At 55.3% G+C, this 14456-nt stretch overlaps 1 protein-coding gene across 9 annotated transcripts in view; it reads left to right on the top strand.

Annotated features, from left to right (window-relative positions):
* Positions 1-13372, top strand: part of TRAF3 (TNF receptor associated factor 3) — a 129035-nt gene extending 115663 nt beyond the window's left edge. For all 9 annotated transcript variants that reach the window (XM_062181742.1, XM_062181750.1, XM_062181748.1 and 6 more), the window contains 3 exons: positions 1584-1724; positions 6792-6966; positions 7776-13372. In XM_062181742.1, coding sequence (XP_062037726.1) covers positions 1584-1724; positions 6792-6966; positions 7776-8347 — 888 coding nt within the window. In that variant the 3' untranslated portion in view covers positions 8348-13372. The remainder of the gene's footprint in view (positions 1-1583; positions 1725-6791; positions 6967-7775) is intronic.
* Positions 13373-14456: the final 1084 nt, after the last annotated feature.

The raw sequence follows: 14456 nt of genomic DNA, 5'->3' as shown, positions 1-14456 counted from the left end.
CCATGGCCTCATGAATTTTTGAGACAAAATTTTTTAGAAGGTTTATTTATTTATTTGAAAGGCAGAGTTACAGAGAGAGAGAGAGTTTCCATCTGCTGGTTCACTCCCCAGGCTGGTTCACAACGGCCAGGCCCAGGCCCACAGGGAATGCTGACATTGCAGCCAGCAGCTTTACCCGCTGCGCCATGACACCAGCCCCGTGTGATTCAAACTTTTAAAGTCTTTCTTAGCCATTTTGAAATATATATATCACATTATTATTAGGTGTGGTCACCACTGCTGTGGTAGATCTTAGACAGTTACTGCTGGGGCTGGGCTGGGCTGCACTGGGCGGAGTCTGTGACGCTGCCAGTATCCTGTGTTGGCGCAGGTTCAAGTCCTCAGTGCTCCACTCTCCATCCAGCTCCTGCTGATGTGCTTGGGGAAGCACTAGAAGGTGGCCAATTCCTTGGGCTCCTGCCCCGTGTGAGAGACCTGGGAAGAATCCTAGGCTCCTGGTTTTAGCTTGGCCCAACCCTGGCCATTTTGACCATTTAGGGAGTGAACCAGTGCATGAAAGATATCTCTGCCTGTGCATTCCTTTCTCTCTCTCTCTCTCTCTCTCTCTCTCTCTCTCTCATTCTGCCTTTCAAATAGATAAAATGAATTTTGAAAACACAAGACTTACTCCTTCTGTCCCCCAGTACCTTCTTCACCTTTCACCAACATCTTAGCTCAGCTCTGTTCTCACGCAGAAGTGACACCTGCAGGATTCCTCTTCCGTGCTCGCTTACTTCACCTCGCATCGTGTGCTCCGAAGAGCAGCGTTGTTCTGTTGAGTGAGATGGAATGAATAGAAAATAGGGCGCATTGTGGCTGCTCAGGGCACGCGTGGTTCTGTGAAACCTATTTTTCAGATATACACACACATAATATTTATATAAATGGGATGAAATGTAAGAATGTGCTTGTTATATGTTTCCTGGTCAGAATTTGAGAGCGATTCAAATGTTTTGTTTTCAGCAAAATCTCTAGAAAAGTACCCTGTCCTAAAATTCAGTCAGTTGCTGCACTTTGCTTAAGTTCTGAGAAATGCGATGCACAGGACTCTGTCTCCTAAAAAAAAAAGATTTCCTTACATACCTGAGAGCCAGAGTTACAGAGAGGGGGAAGACAGAGAGAGAGGTCTTCCATCCACTGGTTCACTCCCCAGATGGCGCAACGGCCAGACCTGGGCCTGTCTGAAGCCAGAAGCCAGGAGCTTCTGGGTCTCCCACGCAGGTGCAGGGGCCTAAGCATTTAGGCCATCTTACATTGCTTTCCCAGGCCATCAGCGGGGAGCCGGATCAAAGTAGAGAAACCGAGACTCGAAATGACACCCATATCGGATGCTAGCACCGCAGGCAGAGGCTTGGCTTACTGTGCCACAGTGCCCAACCCCTAGGATTCTTTCCTAAATTACCAGAACTTCACTTTCTGTGTAGACAGATTTTTTTTCCTTCTGGAACTCCATTGGGTTTTGTGAATATTTAATTAGTCATTATCATTGTTGATTAATATTCAAACCACTTTTTGTTAAATTGATTGAGGCATTTCTTTTTTAGGTTTCCTTGCTGCAAAATGAAAGTGTAGAAAAAAACAAGAGTATACAAAGTCTGCACAATCAGATATGTAGCTTTGAAATTGAAATCGAGAGACAAAAGGAGATGCTTCGAAATAATGAATCCAAAATACTTCATTTACAGGTAAGCAGCTTAAGCCTGTCTGGGTCCAAGTGTGGTGTCTCCTTGAGGGCTTCCTGCCCTGACATTTTGGGGGCAGGGGGTGCACACCTCTCTTGCTGAAGTGGCGACTCAGGGAAGGTAGCCTGGGCTGCTGTGGGCCCAGCCTGGGGAGCTGCCAGGCAGCCATGATCTCACAGCCTTTTCTCTGGAGAGTAGGCCTGTCACCTCTGTGCTGTGTTGTGATCTGTTGTTGGCAGAACAAGACTTGAAGCCTGTGTTGTAAAACTAAGCAGGCTTGGTTATCTAAGACTCCGTGTTGTTCGTGAGCAGTTGTATGCAGTGTCTAGAGAGTGAGAGGCAGCTGCGTGGCTGCAGCTTTCTGATGTGGGGACCCGCCCCCTGCCCACATGGTCACCAGAAGCACTGGAGCAGCAGGACAGTGCACCCTTACCTCCTGAATAGGGGGTTCTGTCCATGCACCCAGTTGCCAGCCTCTGCTGGGCACCGTGGAGTAGATTGTCTGGTAGGCCCTGTGTGCACAGGGACTGGCAGCAGACACCTCTGTAAGAAGGCACCTGTGCACAGCGTGCCCGTGGGAGTCACTGGAGTCACTGGAATGATCTCCAGTGTTTCCGTAAGTTACCTGAAGAGAGACTGATGTCTAGTAGTGCAGAGCTGGAATATCTTTGGGACTTCCTCTCCTCCCATTTTGACAGTGAGGCTTAGTCATACCTTGAATTGTGTTGGAATTTTAATTTTATCTCATTTGTATTAAACTTTGTAGTTGTGCAGAGACAAGAAATATAGGGAACATTAGACTGTCTTAGAAAAGATTCAGACTGTTAGTATTGAAGTCAAGCCCAAAGTGTGCAGTGTTCCAGTGCACCAGCAAGTCTGGGAACTCATGGCATTTTGCTGAGGACCCAGACAGTGTGCAGCAGACTGTCTCAGGGCCCTGTCCATCCACATGGTTCATCCTCACCTGCTCTGCCTGGGGGACAGGTCTGAGGCTTTGAAGTACAGCACCTGAATTTAACCTTGGCTCAGAGACCAAGGGGAAGCTGGGAAATCGATGTCATGCTAGAAACCTGCCTGTGAGGCTCTCTACAGGGTCCAGCACTGTGGTGCAGCAAGTTAAGCCACTGTCTGCAATGTTGCCATCCCATATGGGCACTGGTTTGAGTCCTGGCTGCCCCATTCACTCGCTGCTAATGTGCCTGGGAAAGCAGTGGAAAATGGCCCAAACCCTGCACCCATGTGGGAGAATGGGAAGAAACTCCTGGCTCCGGGCTTCTGCCAGAGAGGTCTTCCATCCACTGGTTCACTTCCCAGTTGGCCGCAAAGGCTGGAGCTGCACTGATCCGAAGCCAAAAGCCAGGAGCTTCTTCCAGGTCTCCCACATGGGTGCAGGGCCCAAGGACTTGCACCATCTTCTCCTTTCCCAGGCCATAGAGAGCTGGATCGGAACTGGAGCAGCCGGGACTTGAACTGGTGCCCATATGGGATGCTGGCACTGCAGGCAGCGGCTTTACCTGCTACGCCACAGCGCCGGCCCCATCACTGAGTTAACTTATTACATCACTCTTTATAACAGAAATAATTTAGAATGTACACGATGATGTTTAGAGGCCAAATAGAAAACCTCAAGGTTTCGTGTGCCCTCCTTGCAGTCAGCCGGAAGGGCCTCTGCACAGTGTTTAGCAGTTTGATCACTGCCACGTGTGTAGAGCGTGTTCATATTTAAAACGTTGCAGCTGTAAGACAACCCAGTAAGATACAAGTCAGAGAGAAAGGGGAGGAGGGCTACTAGAGCCCAGGGAAGTGGAGCGTGAGCTCTGACGGGGTCCATGGCCCCTGCGTGTGGGGTGAGCAGGAGGGCAGTGGCTTGTTCCTTCTCTTCTCTGTGGAAAGAAAAGCACAGAGCAAGCAGACCGCATTTTCCAAAGGAGCTCAAATCCAGTGACACCAGAGTTTGTGTGGGCACGAGACATGGTTCCCATTACTCCCAGCCTTCTGCTCAGGGCCTCACCAGACGGATGTGAATGGTGGGAGTTAGTTGGACCTTCGGTGTCACTGTGGGATTGGCAGCCTTGGCTGGAGCTGGGGGAGAAATTCTGGCCTGGCTTCAAGAAACGGCCATGGGAGGAGCTGTGCTCACCTGGGCTCGCCCCTCCCCACACCTGCAGCCAGGGCGCATTGCCCCAGGGAAGGTCCACTGTCCACTCGTCACCTTCCCAGCTCTGCCTCCCTCTGCGCAGCAAAGTGGCCCTTTCGCAGTCCTTGAGAGGCTGCTCATTCCTGCACAGACGTGGCCGAACTCCAGGGCCCTCTTCCCTGCCTGCCTTGGCTGAGTGACCCTGGCTGCTCCTCAAACGCCCCTCCAGGAAGCCTTCCTCACTCACCTCTGCCCTCAGTACTGTCCAGTCCTGTGTGTTGACCACCTCAGTGATGGCTGCCCACATCACTGCAGGTCATTCTCTGCTTGTCTGACGAGGGTGGGAGTGTGGACACGGTGTGGCGTCTGGTGGCAGAGAGGTGTGAAGGATGTAGGACTGCAGGGTGTGTTTGCTCTTGCTGGCCCGCCAAGGATTGTGTCTTCGTATTTCACTTCTTAAAGATCCTGGGTTTTCTTAATTGAAAAACAGCTGAGGTATGAGCCTGACCCAGTGCTCCTGCTGTCAATGGCACTGGGTGATGTGGTTCTTGCTGGTGGTGCGACCTGCTACTGTGGCTCCACAGGTACCACATGCTCTGAGCCCAGGTGCACTGTGGCTGAGAGAGGCAGGCTGCAGATTGGGAGTGTTGCTGGGGTCTTACTTGTCAGGTTCTGAGTTACTTTTCCTAATAAATTCTACACTTGCATTAAGATCTGTGCTTCTGGAAGCACTGTGGCTAATAGTGGCACCTTCTTAACGAATAAGGCCTGGGTAAAATCTCATCCTGCCTCAAAACTGCCCTTCACACAACAGGAGAGTCTGTTTTAAAAATAGCAAATTTCCCCTTTTAAGTTAATGGGTTGAGCCACATCTGTGTGTCCCTGTGCATGTTGCACATGTGTTCCTGTCCCTGCCCACACACCCTGACTCGGCATGCCAGGCTTGGCTTTGACACCACCTGCTGTCAGCTGCAGCTCCGTGCCTCAGGGCCCGGGCTGTGGGTTACTGCCGCCCCTGTCACTGACAGCGTCTCAGGCCATCGTGGGTTCACTTCTCTGTGTTGTCGGCATCCACACCAGCGTGGCGTGCAGCATCAGCAGAGCAAGTGAAAGTGTGTGTTCACAGATATTTCCTCAAATGTGTCTGGTCTGGGTGTCCACTAATGTGAATAGTATCGGCCCCCAGGAAAAATTTTGTGGATTCATTAAATATTCCTCTCCCACGTGTATTTGTTTAAAATAAAGGACATTGGTGGAGAAAGAGGTTTTTATTTTGTTGAATATTAGCTAACATTAGATTTCCTGAAAAAAAATAGGAAGGGTAACACTTTTTTTTAAAAAAAAAGATTTATTTATTTATTTGAAAGTCAGAGTTACACAGAGAAAGGAGAGGCAGAGAGAGAAAGAGAGCGAAGGCTTCCAGAAGGCTGGTTCACTCCCCAGTTGGCCGCAACGGCTGGAGCTGCGCCGATCCGAAGCTTCTTCCCAGTCTCCCACGCAGGTGCAGGGCCCAAGGCCTTGGGCCATCCTCTGCTGCTTTGCCAGGCCACAGCAGAGAGCTGGATCGGAACTGGAGCAGCTGGGACTTGAACTGGCACCCATATGGGATGCCGGCACTGCAGGTGGTGGCTTTACCCGCTACACCACAGCAGCGGCCCCGACATTGTTTCCACACCCAGAAAGGCACCCAAACCTGTCGTGCTCCCTTCCTGGTTGGGAACAGCAGCAGAGGTGCTCAACCTGTGTGTTACCTGTAGAACTTGGAGGGGCAGCTCAGCCAGGCAGCACCAGAGGCAGCTCTGGGGCTCAGCCCTCCCCAAGCACTCAGTGGCTGACCTCTGTTCCCAAATGCAGATCCTTTTCAGAAACGGAGACACAGGGCCCGGCTGTGGAGGGCGTGCGGGTGCTGCAGGCCTGTCGCGGTCGGGCACTGCTGTCCTCACTGCCATTCCTGCTGAGCGTGGTCTGTGTTTCTGAATTGTGTAACTGAGGGTAACAGGAAGTCGGGCCTTGCTGTTGGTGGCCGCGCATGTCTGTGAGCTTTGCTCCTGCGCTCTGTCCCCTTGTGCTCCGTGTGGAGCAGGCAGAGGACCCTCAGGCTGCTGCCTGCGTCAGTGCTGTGTAGAGCAGCCAGGTGCGTGGGGCAGCAGCAGGCCGGTGAGAGCTCTCTGCCAGGGCCTGGATGGGCTCCCGGGCACCCTCTGCCACCTCGAATGCTGTGGCTGCACTTCCCCTGGCCCTCGGCTGATGTTCAAAGAGAAAACAGGGCCCCATGGCTGTGACTCCAGCACCCTGAGCCTGAGGCTTCATGGCAGGTAGCAGGGATTTGGAGCCGCCTGCCCTGGGCACCTGCACTTAATGAGGTGATGCCTCCCTGGGCCCCGGGCCCCTCCTCTGGGAAGCAGGGTCCCCAGTACCTGCAGCCCCTGAAGTACATACGGATGAGACGGCTGTGGGAACCAGGCCTGGGAGGGGGGAGGGAGGGGGCAGGGAGAACCATTCGTGAGTATGAGGGCGGGATCACATCCTGGGTCAAAGAGGATCTGGGGGGATCAGCTGCTCCTTGGATACAACACGTGGGCTGGTCTGAGATGGAGCCGGCGGGAGCTCCTCCCGACCCCGTGTGAGCACAGCAGAGGTTTGGTGGAAGCCTCCTTCTGATTGTCCAAGCGTGTGTGCGCATCCCCTCTCTTCTGGTGGCCCTGAGTGGCAGAGCATGGATGCAGTGGGCATGATTCACTCATTTTCCATAGGAAGTGTCTTTCTAGTTCTTTCCCACCATGCTCCCTGGAGCGGGGCTGGCTCCCACCCCCTGCTTGGTCAGGTCTGGGTGCTGGGCGGCTGCTCTGCCCCTGGCTGGCTAGTCCTGGGTAGGTGGTGGCACATTTTCAGGGTCCTGACTTTTTTTGTCTTTTTAACACTCGACTTGGAAGCGAGTAATAGACAGCCAAGCAGAGAAACTAAAGGAGCTGGATAAGGAGATCCGCCCCTTCCGGCAGAACTGGGAGGAGGCCGACAGCATGAAGAGCAGCGTGGAGTCACTCCAGAACCGTGTGACCGAGCTGGAAAGTGTGGACAAAAGTGCCGGGCAGGCGGCTCGCAACACAGGTGAGTGCAGGCCTGGGGGACCAGGCTGTGCAGCCAGACGAGTGCCGTGTCCAGTGGCAGGTCAGGGGTGTGCCGTGTCCAGTGGCAGGTCAGGCCTTTGGTGTGTTCCTGGGGAGACCCCTGCAGTCAGGATGGAAGCTTCCCCATTCAGGGTCCAGTGGGAGGCCTCAGAGCCCTTCCCGAGAGAGGCTGGGGCCACAGGGCTGGCCGACAGGCACAGGGGACGCCAGGTCCTGATGGTCCATTGTCCCAGGCCATGCTGCTGCAGTCCAGGGCAGGCAGCAGACAAAGCCTGCTCAGCACCCCTGTGACAGCCAGGAGCGGAGGTGAGTGGTGGCCTCAGGACCGAGTGGGTGCTGGGTGTGTGTGAGGAGGGTTGGTGGTGGAGAGGAGCGGGATCGCTGTGGTGCGTGTGGGGCTACACCAGGCAGGCAGAGGGCTTGCACTGGGAGCGAGAGAGCAGTTGCGACCCTACAGGCGGCAGAGTCAGGAGCACACCCTCTCCTGGGGGCTCCCACCAGGCAGACTCCAAGGTGGCTGCGGAGTTGACCACCCTGTGTGCTTCATCAGCCCCACACTCCCCACCGTCCACCATGGCTGCTGGGGTAGAGAGGAAGGCCCGGTGGGTGTCCTGAAAAGCCCTCTTCATGGCAGGCTCAGGCACGTGCCCCACTTTCACCCCCGGCACCCTGGTCCCAGCCGTAGCCACAGGAGTGTGACTGTTTAGTGCAGATGCTCGTGTGGATTTGCGCTCTGACCGTTCTGCGCTCGTGTGTCTCACCTGCCGAATCTCTCCTCGCCCGCGGTAGGCTTGCTGGAATCCCAGCTGAGCCGGCACGACCAGATGCTGAGCGTTCACGACATCCGCCTGGCGGACATGGACCTGCGCTTCCAGGTCCTGGAGACCGCCAGTTACAACGGCGTGCTGATCTGGAAGATCCGAGATTATAAGCGGCGGAAGCAGGAGGCGGTGATGGGGAAGACCCTGTCCCTTTACAGCCAGCCTTTCTACACGGGCTATTTTGGCTATAAGATGTGCGCCAGGGTCTACCTGAATGGGGACGGCATGGGGAAGGGGACACACTTGTCACTGTTTTTTGTCATCATGCGTGGAGAGTATGATGCTTTGCTTCCTTGGCCGTTTAAGCAGAAAGTGACGCTCATGTTAATGGATCAGGGGTCCTCTCGGCGCCACCTGGGAGACGCGTTCAAGCCTGACCCCAACAGCAGCAGCTTCCGGAAGCCCACTGGAGAGATGAACATCGCCTCTGGCTGCCCCGTCTTTGTGGCCCAAACTGTCCTGGAAAACGGGACGTATATTAAAGATGATACAATTTTTATTAAAGTCATAGTGGATACTTCGGATCTGCCCGACCCCTGACAAGTACCTGGGGAGGTGGATTTAGCAGAAGGTAACTCCTCTGGGGGGGGTTGAACCAGTCTGTCTTCACTGAGGTCCTCGTGCTCAGAAAAGGACCTTGTCGAAGGAGCGGAGGAGGAAGCGGCGGAAGACAGACGCGCGGCCGGCGGGAGGAGCCACCGTGAACACCCTGACGCGTTTTCTATAGACTAGCAACACTTCACTCTGAGGAATTATTTATCCCTCGCCGAGATAAATACTGCTGTCAGAGAAGGTTTTCATTTTCATTTTTAAAGATCTAGTTAACTAAGGTGGAAAACATATATGCTAAACAAAAACAAAAAAAGTGATTTTTTTTTCTTCCTTAAACTTGCACACCAAAAAAACAAAACACACACGTGGGGACAGCTGGCCACCTCAGCATGTTAAGTGACAGGAGAGTTTATGAAATAATAATGCAATTCTGATATATTCGTTCTGAAATCCAAGAGTGCAATCTTGTTTCAAATATAGTATATTGTCTATTTTTAAGGCCTCATCTGGTCTCTGTTTTAATAATTTGTTTGTCAGAAGACCCTGAAATACACCCAGGTCTTTTTTGGAAAGTCTCTAAATTCAGAATCATTTTTTAATTTAAAGTTCTACAGATAATTATTACTGCAAACATTTTATTTTAAAACGTTGATAGACTGATATTTCTTGGAAGAAAATGTAAAATATCAAACACTGGTTATCACTTGTGATAGGAAAGAGGATATCCAATCTGCTGTTATTTCTCGTTAGAAATGTAAGCCTTCAATGCCGTCGTAGTCCATGACACTACTTCAAAGTGACTGTGGAAGGGACCTTGCTCATGGATGCTGTGCATCGTTCTCAGATTTATAGTTGTTTTCACCCTAAAATAGGGCATCAGTTGAACTTTGAAGTTCTAAACAGATCCTGTAGGTTTTTACAATTCTGCCCCGTGTCCAGACAAGCTCTCTGTTGCTGACGGCTCGGCCTCGGCCCCAGTGTCCGTGTCCGGGGGTGGGCAGGCGGCGCGTGCCGGGGAGGCCACAGCAGGAGTGCTGCTTCATGCTGTCATTGCTGCATTCTGTTAGTGATCGCCCAGCGCGGGGATGGCGTGCGGCGCCTGTGCCTTAGATGCGCCATGCTGCTTCTCGACCCTGGGTTGGTGTTCGGCGTCACCCTGGAAGCCGTGGTTTGCCAGACTTTCTCCACCGCTAGGTGTTCTAGCAAGGGCCCTCAGACAGCTCTGCCTGCCGAGGGGAAGCCGGGCTCCACTGTCGGCCTCCGGAGCCTCCACTGCTTAGTTGTCACAGATTTCAAATCTCTCGGCCCCCGCCCGGCCTGCCCCACCCTGAGGGCGGCAGGTGGGGGGCATCAGCCACACCTCCCCGTGTCCCCAGCTGGGGCCCTGGAAACCCACACAAGCTCAACGCAGAACCCCGTGAGCATTCCAGAGACCGATGCTCTGGGGCGCCTGCCAGGCTGACCCACGGGCGGCCCTGAGCCACCGCGCTGGCGGAAGGGATGGCTGGGGCCCGCTCTCCCAGCCTGCGCCTGCCCGGACGGCACTCTCCACCACTGTTTACTGTTTCTCAATGGTCCAACTGTGATTGAAGCCTGGAGCCCTGCCCTGTGCCCCTTTTGCTATGCACCACGCTTCATGGTGCTCTTACCACTGATGGGTGCTACACGCAACGGGTGCTTCTTAGACAGAACCAATGTGTGCGAACCACATCTGTGCCACTCGCCCAAAAGACGCGCCCACGATTGGCCAGCTGGGCCGCGCACTTCAGACTGCCTGCCTCTGGGCTCTCCCCTTGGTGGCACGGGGACAGCTGGGTTGGTGCCCGGTGGCCCACCTTGTCTCTGGTGCTGCCATCTGTCCTGGGTGTGCCTTCGCCCCAGTGCCTGCTGGAAGTGCCCTCCCCCACGCACACCTGTCCCTGTGACCTCCTTGGTTCAAAGCACCTGTCCTGCCCTGTCGTGGCTCCAGCGCGCAGCCGTCCTCTGCTTCCTCCACCCTCCTGGGATGGCTTTCCGGCCAGAGCCTCGTGTCCTTGCACAGAGGGGCCGCCCATGCTTCGTGGGTGCCCCGGCTTTTCCAGGCCTGTCCGCTGGGTTCTGCCCTGGAGATTGGAGGAAGGGTCGCTGCTTGGCTGGCCTCCGGTTTCTCAGGCCAGGGAATCACAACAGAGACCTCCCTGCGACTCCTTGCCCTTCGCAAGAAGTCTGTACGGTTCCAGCAAGTGTAGGATGAGCAACATCTGGGTCTGGTGAAAAACCAACCATTTCCCCTTCTCGGGTTGAAGTCCTGGCCGGGGATTGGAAAGCCACCCTTGCTTTTTCAGCAGCTCCTGGGGGTGTGATGGGCCCTCCCCGCCCCCACCAGAGCCCCTGGGATGTGACTGGAGCAACTGGTCCTGCCCCCTGGGAGGAGGGCACGACCTGGGTCTTGTGATTAGGTGACAGCAGAATTGGGGGGTGCCCGTGCCTTTCTGCCTGTGTTCTGTGTGCGACACTTGAGGCCCAGGACCCGCTGGCGTGGTCTCGTGGACGCTGGAAGTGCCCTCCTGCTCCCTGTGCTTCAGGCGGCCCCGTCCCAGGACTCCTTGGTACCCTTGTTTGGTGCTCGCCGCGGGGGCCAGCCTTGGGCTGGGTCTCCTTGCGGCTGAGGCCCAGCTGCCCTACCTGGCAGCAGGGGGCCTCCCTACTTCACAGGGTCCTGGCAACAAGAAGTGAAGGGTGATGGCACGCTCTGTGTCTGGGTGTGTGCGTCTTCCTACAGGTGACAAACCCCCAGAGGTCACGGCCCACCTGAGTCCCTCGGCGTGAGTTCCGCCCTGTGTCCCTGGCCCTGTGCAGGTTCTCTCCAGTGCTGTGACTCTATCGCTGCCGCCACCAGGGCCACAGGGGCAGCAGGTGGTCCTGGATTGGACCCAGCTGCCGCTTGTGTGTGTGCAAGCCCCCCGTGGAGCTCAAAGCCCACCGCACCGGCTCTGGGGCTCGTGCTAGGGGAGCCTGAGGAACCAGAAGCCGTGGTGTGTCCGCAGCAAAGCTGAGTGGGCCCTTGCTCTGTGGACGCAGACAGACCCAGCCGCGCGTGGGCTGGCGTTGCCATGTGGGCATTTCTTGGGAGCTGGGCTTCTCGGCTGCCCGTGTTTTTAGTGGCCCAGAGGGGGGCAGGAAAGGAGTGTGTGCAGTTGTTTGTCCCCCGGACACCAAGTCTTGCAGGAGCCTTGGAGGCCTTGAATGCCAGCTGTGTGCTGCTGTGCAGGTAGGGGCTCTGGGTGAGGCCCTGAGCCGTAATCCACACCCCCTCCCCCCAGCAGCCTCCTGCCTGTCCCACCTTCGTTCCTCCCCGGGCAGTGGACACCTTGCCCACAGGGACGCCCACTGAATTGGCTCTTTGACAAGATGTCCCCTTGTCCACATGTGGCCCTCCCTGGTGAGGATGTGGGTGTCCAGTACAACCCCATGGGGACAGCCACCTCCTGACCGCCAGTCTGCCTCTGGGCTGCCAAGGTCCGAGGCCTCGTGTCCTGGCTGATGCCTGCTATTTATGGTGCCCCCTACACTTGACAGTGCCTGGACAAGGTTGTCTGGACAGATCTTTAAACATAGGTGGGTCACTCTGTCAGCCCAAGGGGACACCAAGGGGTGAGCTGACTCCAGCGACCAGGCCCACCTCCGCTTTCTCCCTCTGCACCTAAGGGGTGGTGCAGGGCCCCGCAGGGTGGCGGCGCTGCGCCTCCCTGAGCGGTCACAGGGTCGGTCAGAAGCGCATTCTCTCTGGGGGCCTCCTGGCGCCTTCCTCCGCTTGGGGTCATCGGCACATTGAAAGGGCTCGGTGGAGCTGTAAAATAGTGGTTTCTTACTTTTAGTCCAGAGCTTTACTTACTAGACTGCGGAAGGAGAGCTGGGGAGAATTCTGGGAGCTCCTTCATGTTGGATTGTGTGCGAGACGAGAGAGGGTCTGTCACTCAAATCACTTCTCAGCCCAAGACCATGGTTCTGTCTTCCGTTTGCAAATCTCTGTCACTCTGTCCCCAAAGTAGAAGAGGTGCCCACGGCGGGGTGGGTGGAGGGCAGTGTCTCCAGCACGCAGACGGTTCCCATCTTGTCCTGGCTGCCCTGCGGGTACCGTTGTCACCTGCACAGGGGTCGTGGGCAGTGGCACGTGGCAGGGCGGCCGCGGTGCGGGCCAGGAGGCCGGGGAGCAGGGCTTGCATCTCATTTCTCCTGCTGCGCTGTATCTAGAGTCTGTCCGTCCGTCCGTCTGTCCTGTGAATTCTCGCCGTGAAAAACGAGGCTAAGAGTCCCGGATCGCTGCACCACTCCTGTAGTTAGTGGTGATTGGTTTCTATAACTCCGTCCCCTTAGACAAGTAAGATAACCTTCAACAGCAACTCAATGACTAAATTGGACATCGTCAAAGCCGGCACCGTCCCAAGGATTTCTGTAGGAAGTAGCTCTAGAAGAACGTCTGTGACACAGAAGGCGTGCGAGCCACGTAGACACCGTGTGACCCTGTAGGATTGCATTTTCTGATGGCACACCTCTTGCGTTCAGTTCTGTTACCCACAAACAAAGACCAAAGAAGGCCAATCTCCCATTTGACTCTGTATTTTTAATCTGCCTGTTTAAAAAAAAAAAAACAAAAAACAAAAAAAACAAAGCCGTCCGTAGTAGCTGCTCGCTGTGAGGACCCATCTGGACAGTCCAAGTGATCGTGACCAGTGATTCACGTCCTGTGTTTTTCTGCTCTTCTAAGAAAAAAACAAAAAGACAGTCTAAGTTATTGCTCAGCAATAATCATGTTGTTAATATGCGTTAGCAACATGTCTGATCTCTGATAGCATTATCATGCTTTATATTTCTGTTTACTGTATATTGTGTGTGGTTTATTTGGTATTTATTTGTGTTTTTGAGGTCTTGCAATGTTTTTGTGTTTCCTATGCTAATAACTAAAGTTTGTAAGACTGTAGAATGCAAAACTTTGAAATGCTGAACTGTCTTATTAGAGGAAAATAAATCTGATTAAGGAGTCCTGGCTTCTTGTCACACTGCGTCTCCCAGGCCACACGCTGTGTGGGTCTGCCACCTTCTAAAACACTCAGACTTCAATGAGGACCCTGCACATTGTGTGCGGTCCATGGTGTGGCCTCGGGGCCTCCCTTGAAATCCCAGGCCCCGGCTTTCAGGGTGGCTGGCCGAGGAGCCTGTGCCAGCATCTGGCATGGGAGAGGCCAGCCCGCACTGCCGGCCTGGGGCTCTCATTAACCCTTTGTGGGACTTGGCGTCTCTGGGCCTGCTTCCACATCCCTAAAATGGAAGGGCGGCCTCTGCTTCCTTCCTGGAACCAGCGGTCACTAATCAGCGGCGTGGCGAGCAGGGAGGTGTGGCAGAGCTTAAGCTGCCACTTGAGACGCCTGCGTCCCATACGGGAGTCCCTGGGATCAAGCCCCACCCCCAGTCTCCCTCCCTGCTGACAGGCACCCCTGAGAGCAGGCGAGCCCCTGCCACCCTGAGGGGAGGCCCAGATGGAGTCCTGGCTTCGGCCTGGCCCAGCCCCAGCCATCACGGAGTGAACCTCTGGATGGAGGTCATGCGCTCCTCCCCCACCCTGTCGCTTCCTTTCAAAAGCCGAAACCCGGCAGTGCTGACCCCGCTGACCGACATCTAGGTGGACGCTGGAGCCCCGGCTCCCCGCCCCGCGGCCAGCTGCCCTTCTCTCCAGCAGTTGTCTGGGGCAGCTCGGGATGAGGAAACCCCACCTCGCCCGAGGCGCCCCAGATTCAGTGACGGAGCCATCCGAGCACCCCCGCCCCTGGAGTACACACTGTCCCGCAGCCTGGGCAGCGCCCTGCCCAGCCTCACTCCCTTCATGGCACACCATGGGGCCAGGGCCAGAGATGCCGGCAGCCATCCAGTGTGGCCCATCAAACAACCCCCCCCCCCCCCCCAGTCTTCCCTCCAGAGCCGAGGCTGCTCCCAGAGGTCCTGCACCGTTCCAGCCAGGCCCACGCTCTTAGCCCAGCCCCAGGCTGAGGCAGCCATACTGGCCTCGCCACAGTCCTGCCAGGCCGTGGTGCCCAGAGGCTGTCCTCATCCTTGAGGCCCT

The sequence above is a fragment of the Lepus europaeus genome, chromosome 22, assembly GCF_033115175.1.
Source record: "Lepus europaeus isolate LE1 chromosome 22, mLepTim1.pri, whole genome shotgun sequence".
Taxonomy (NCBI): Eukaryota; Metazoa; Chordata; class Mammalia; order Lagomorpha; family Leporidae; genus Lepus; species Lepus europaeus.
This window is presented reverse-complemented; position numbering and strand designations above follow the sequence as displayed.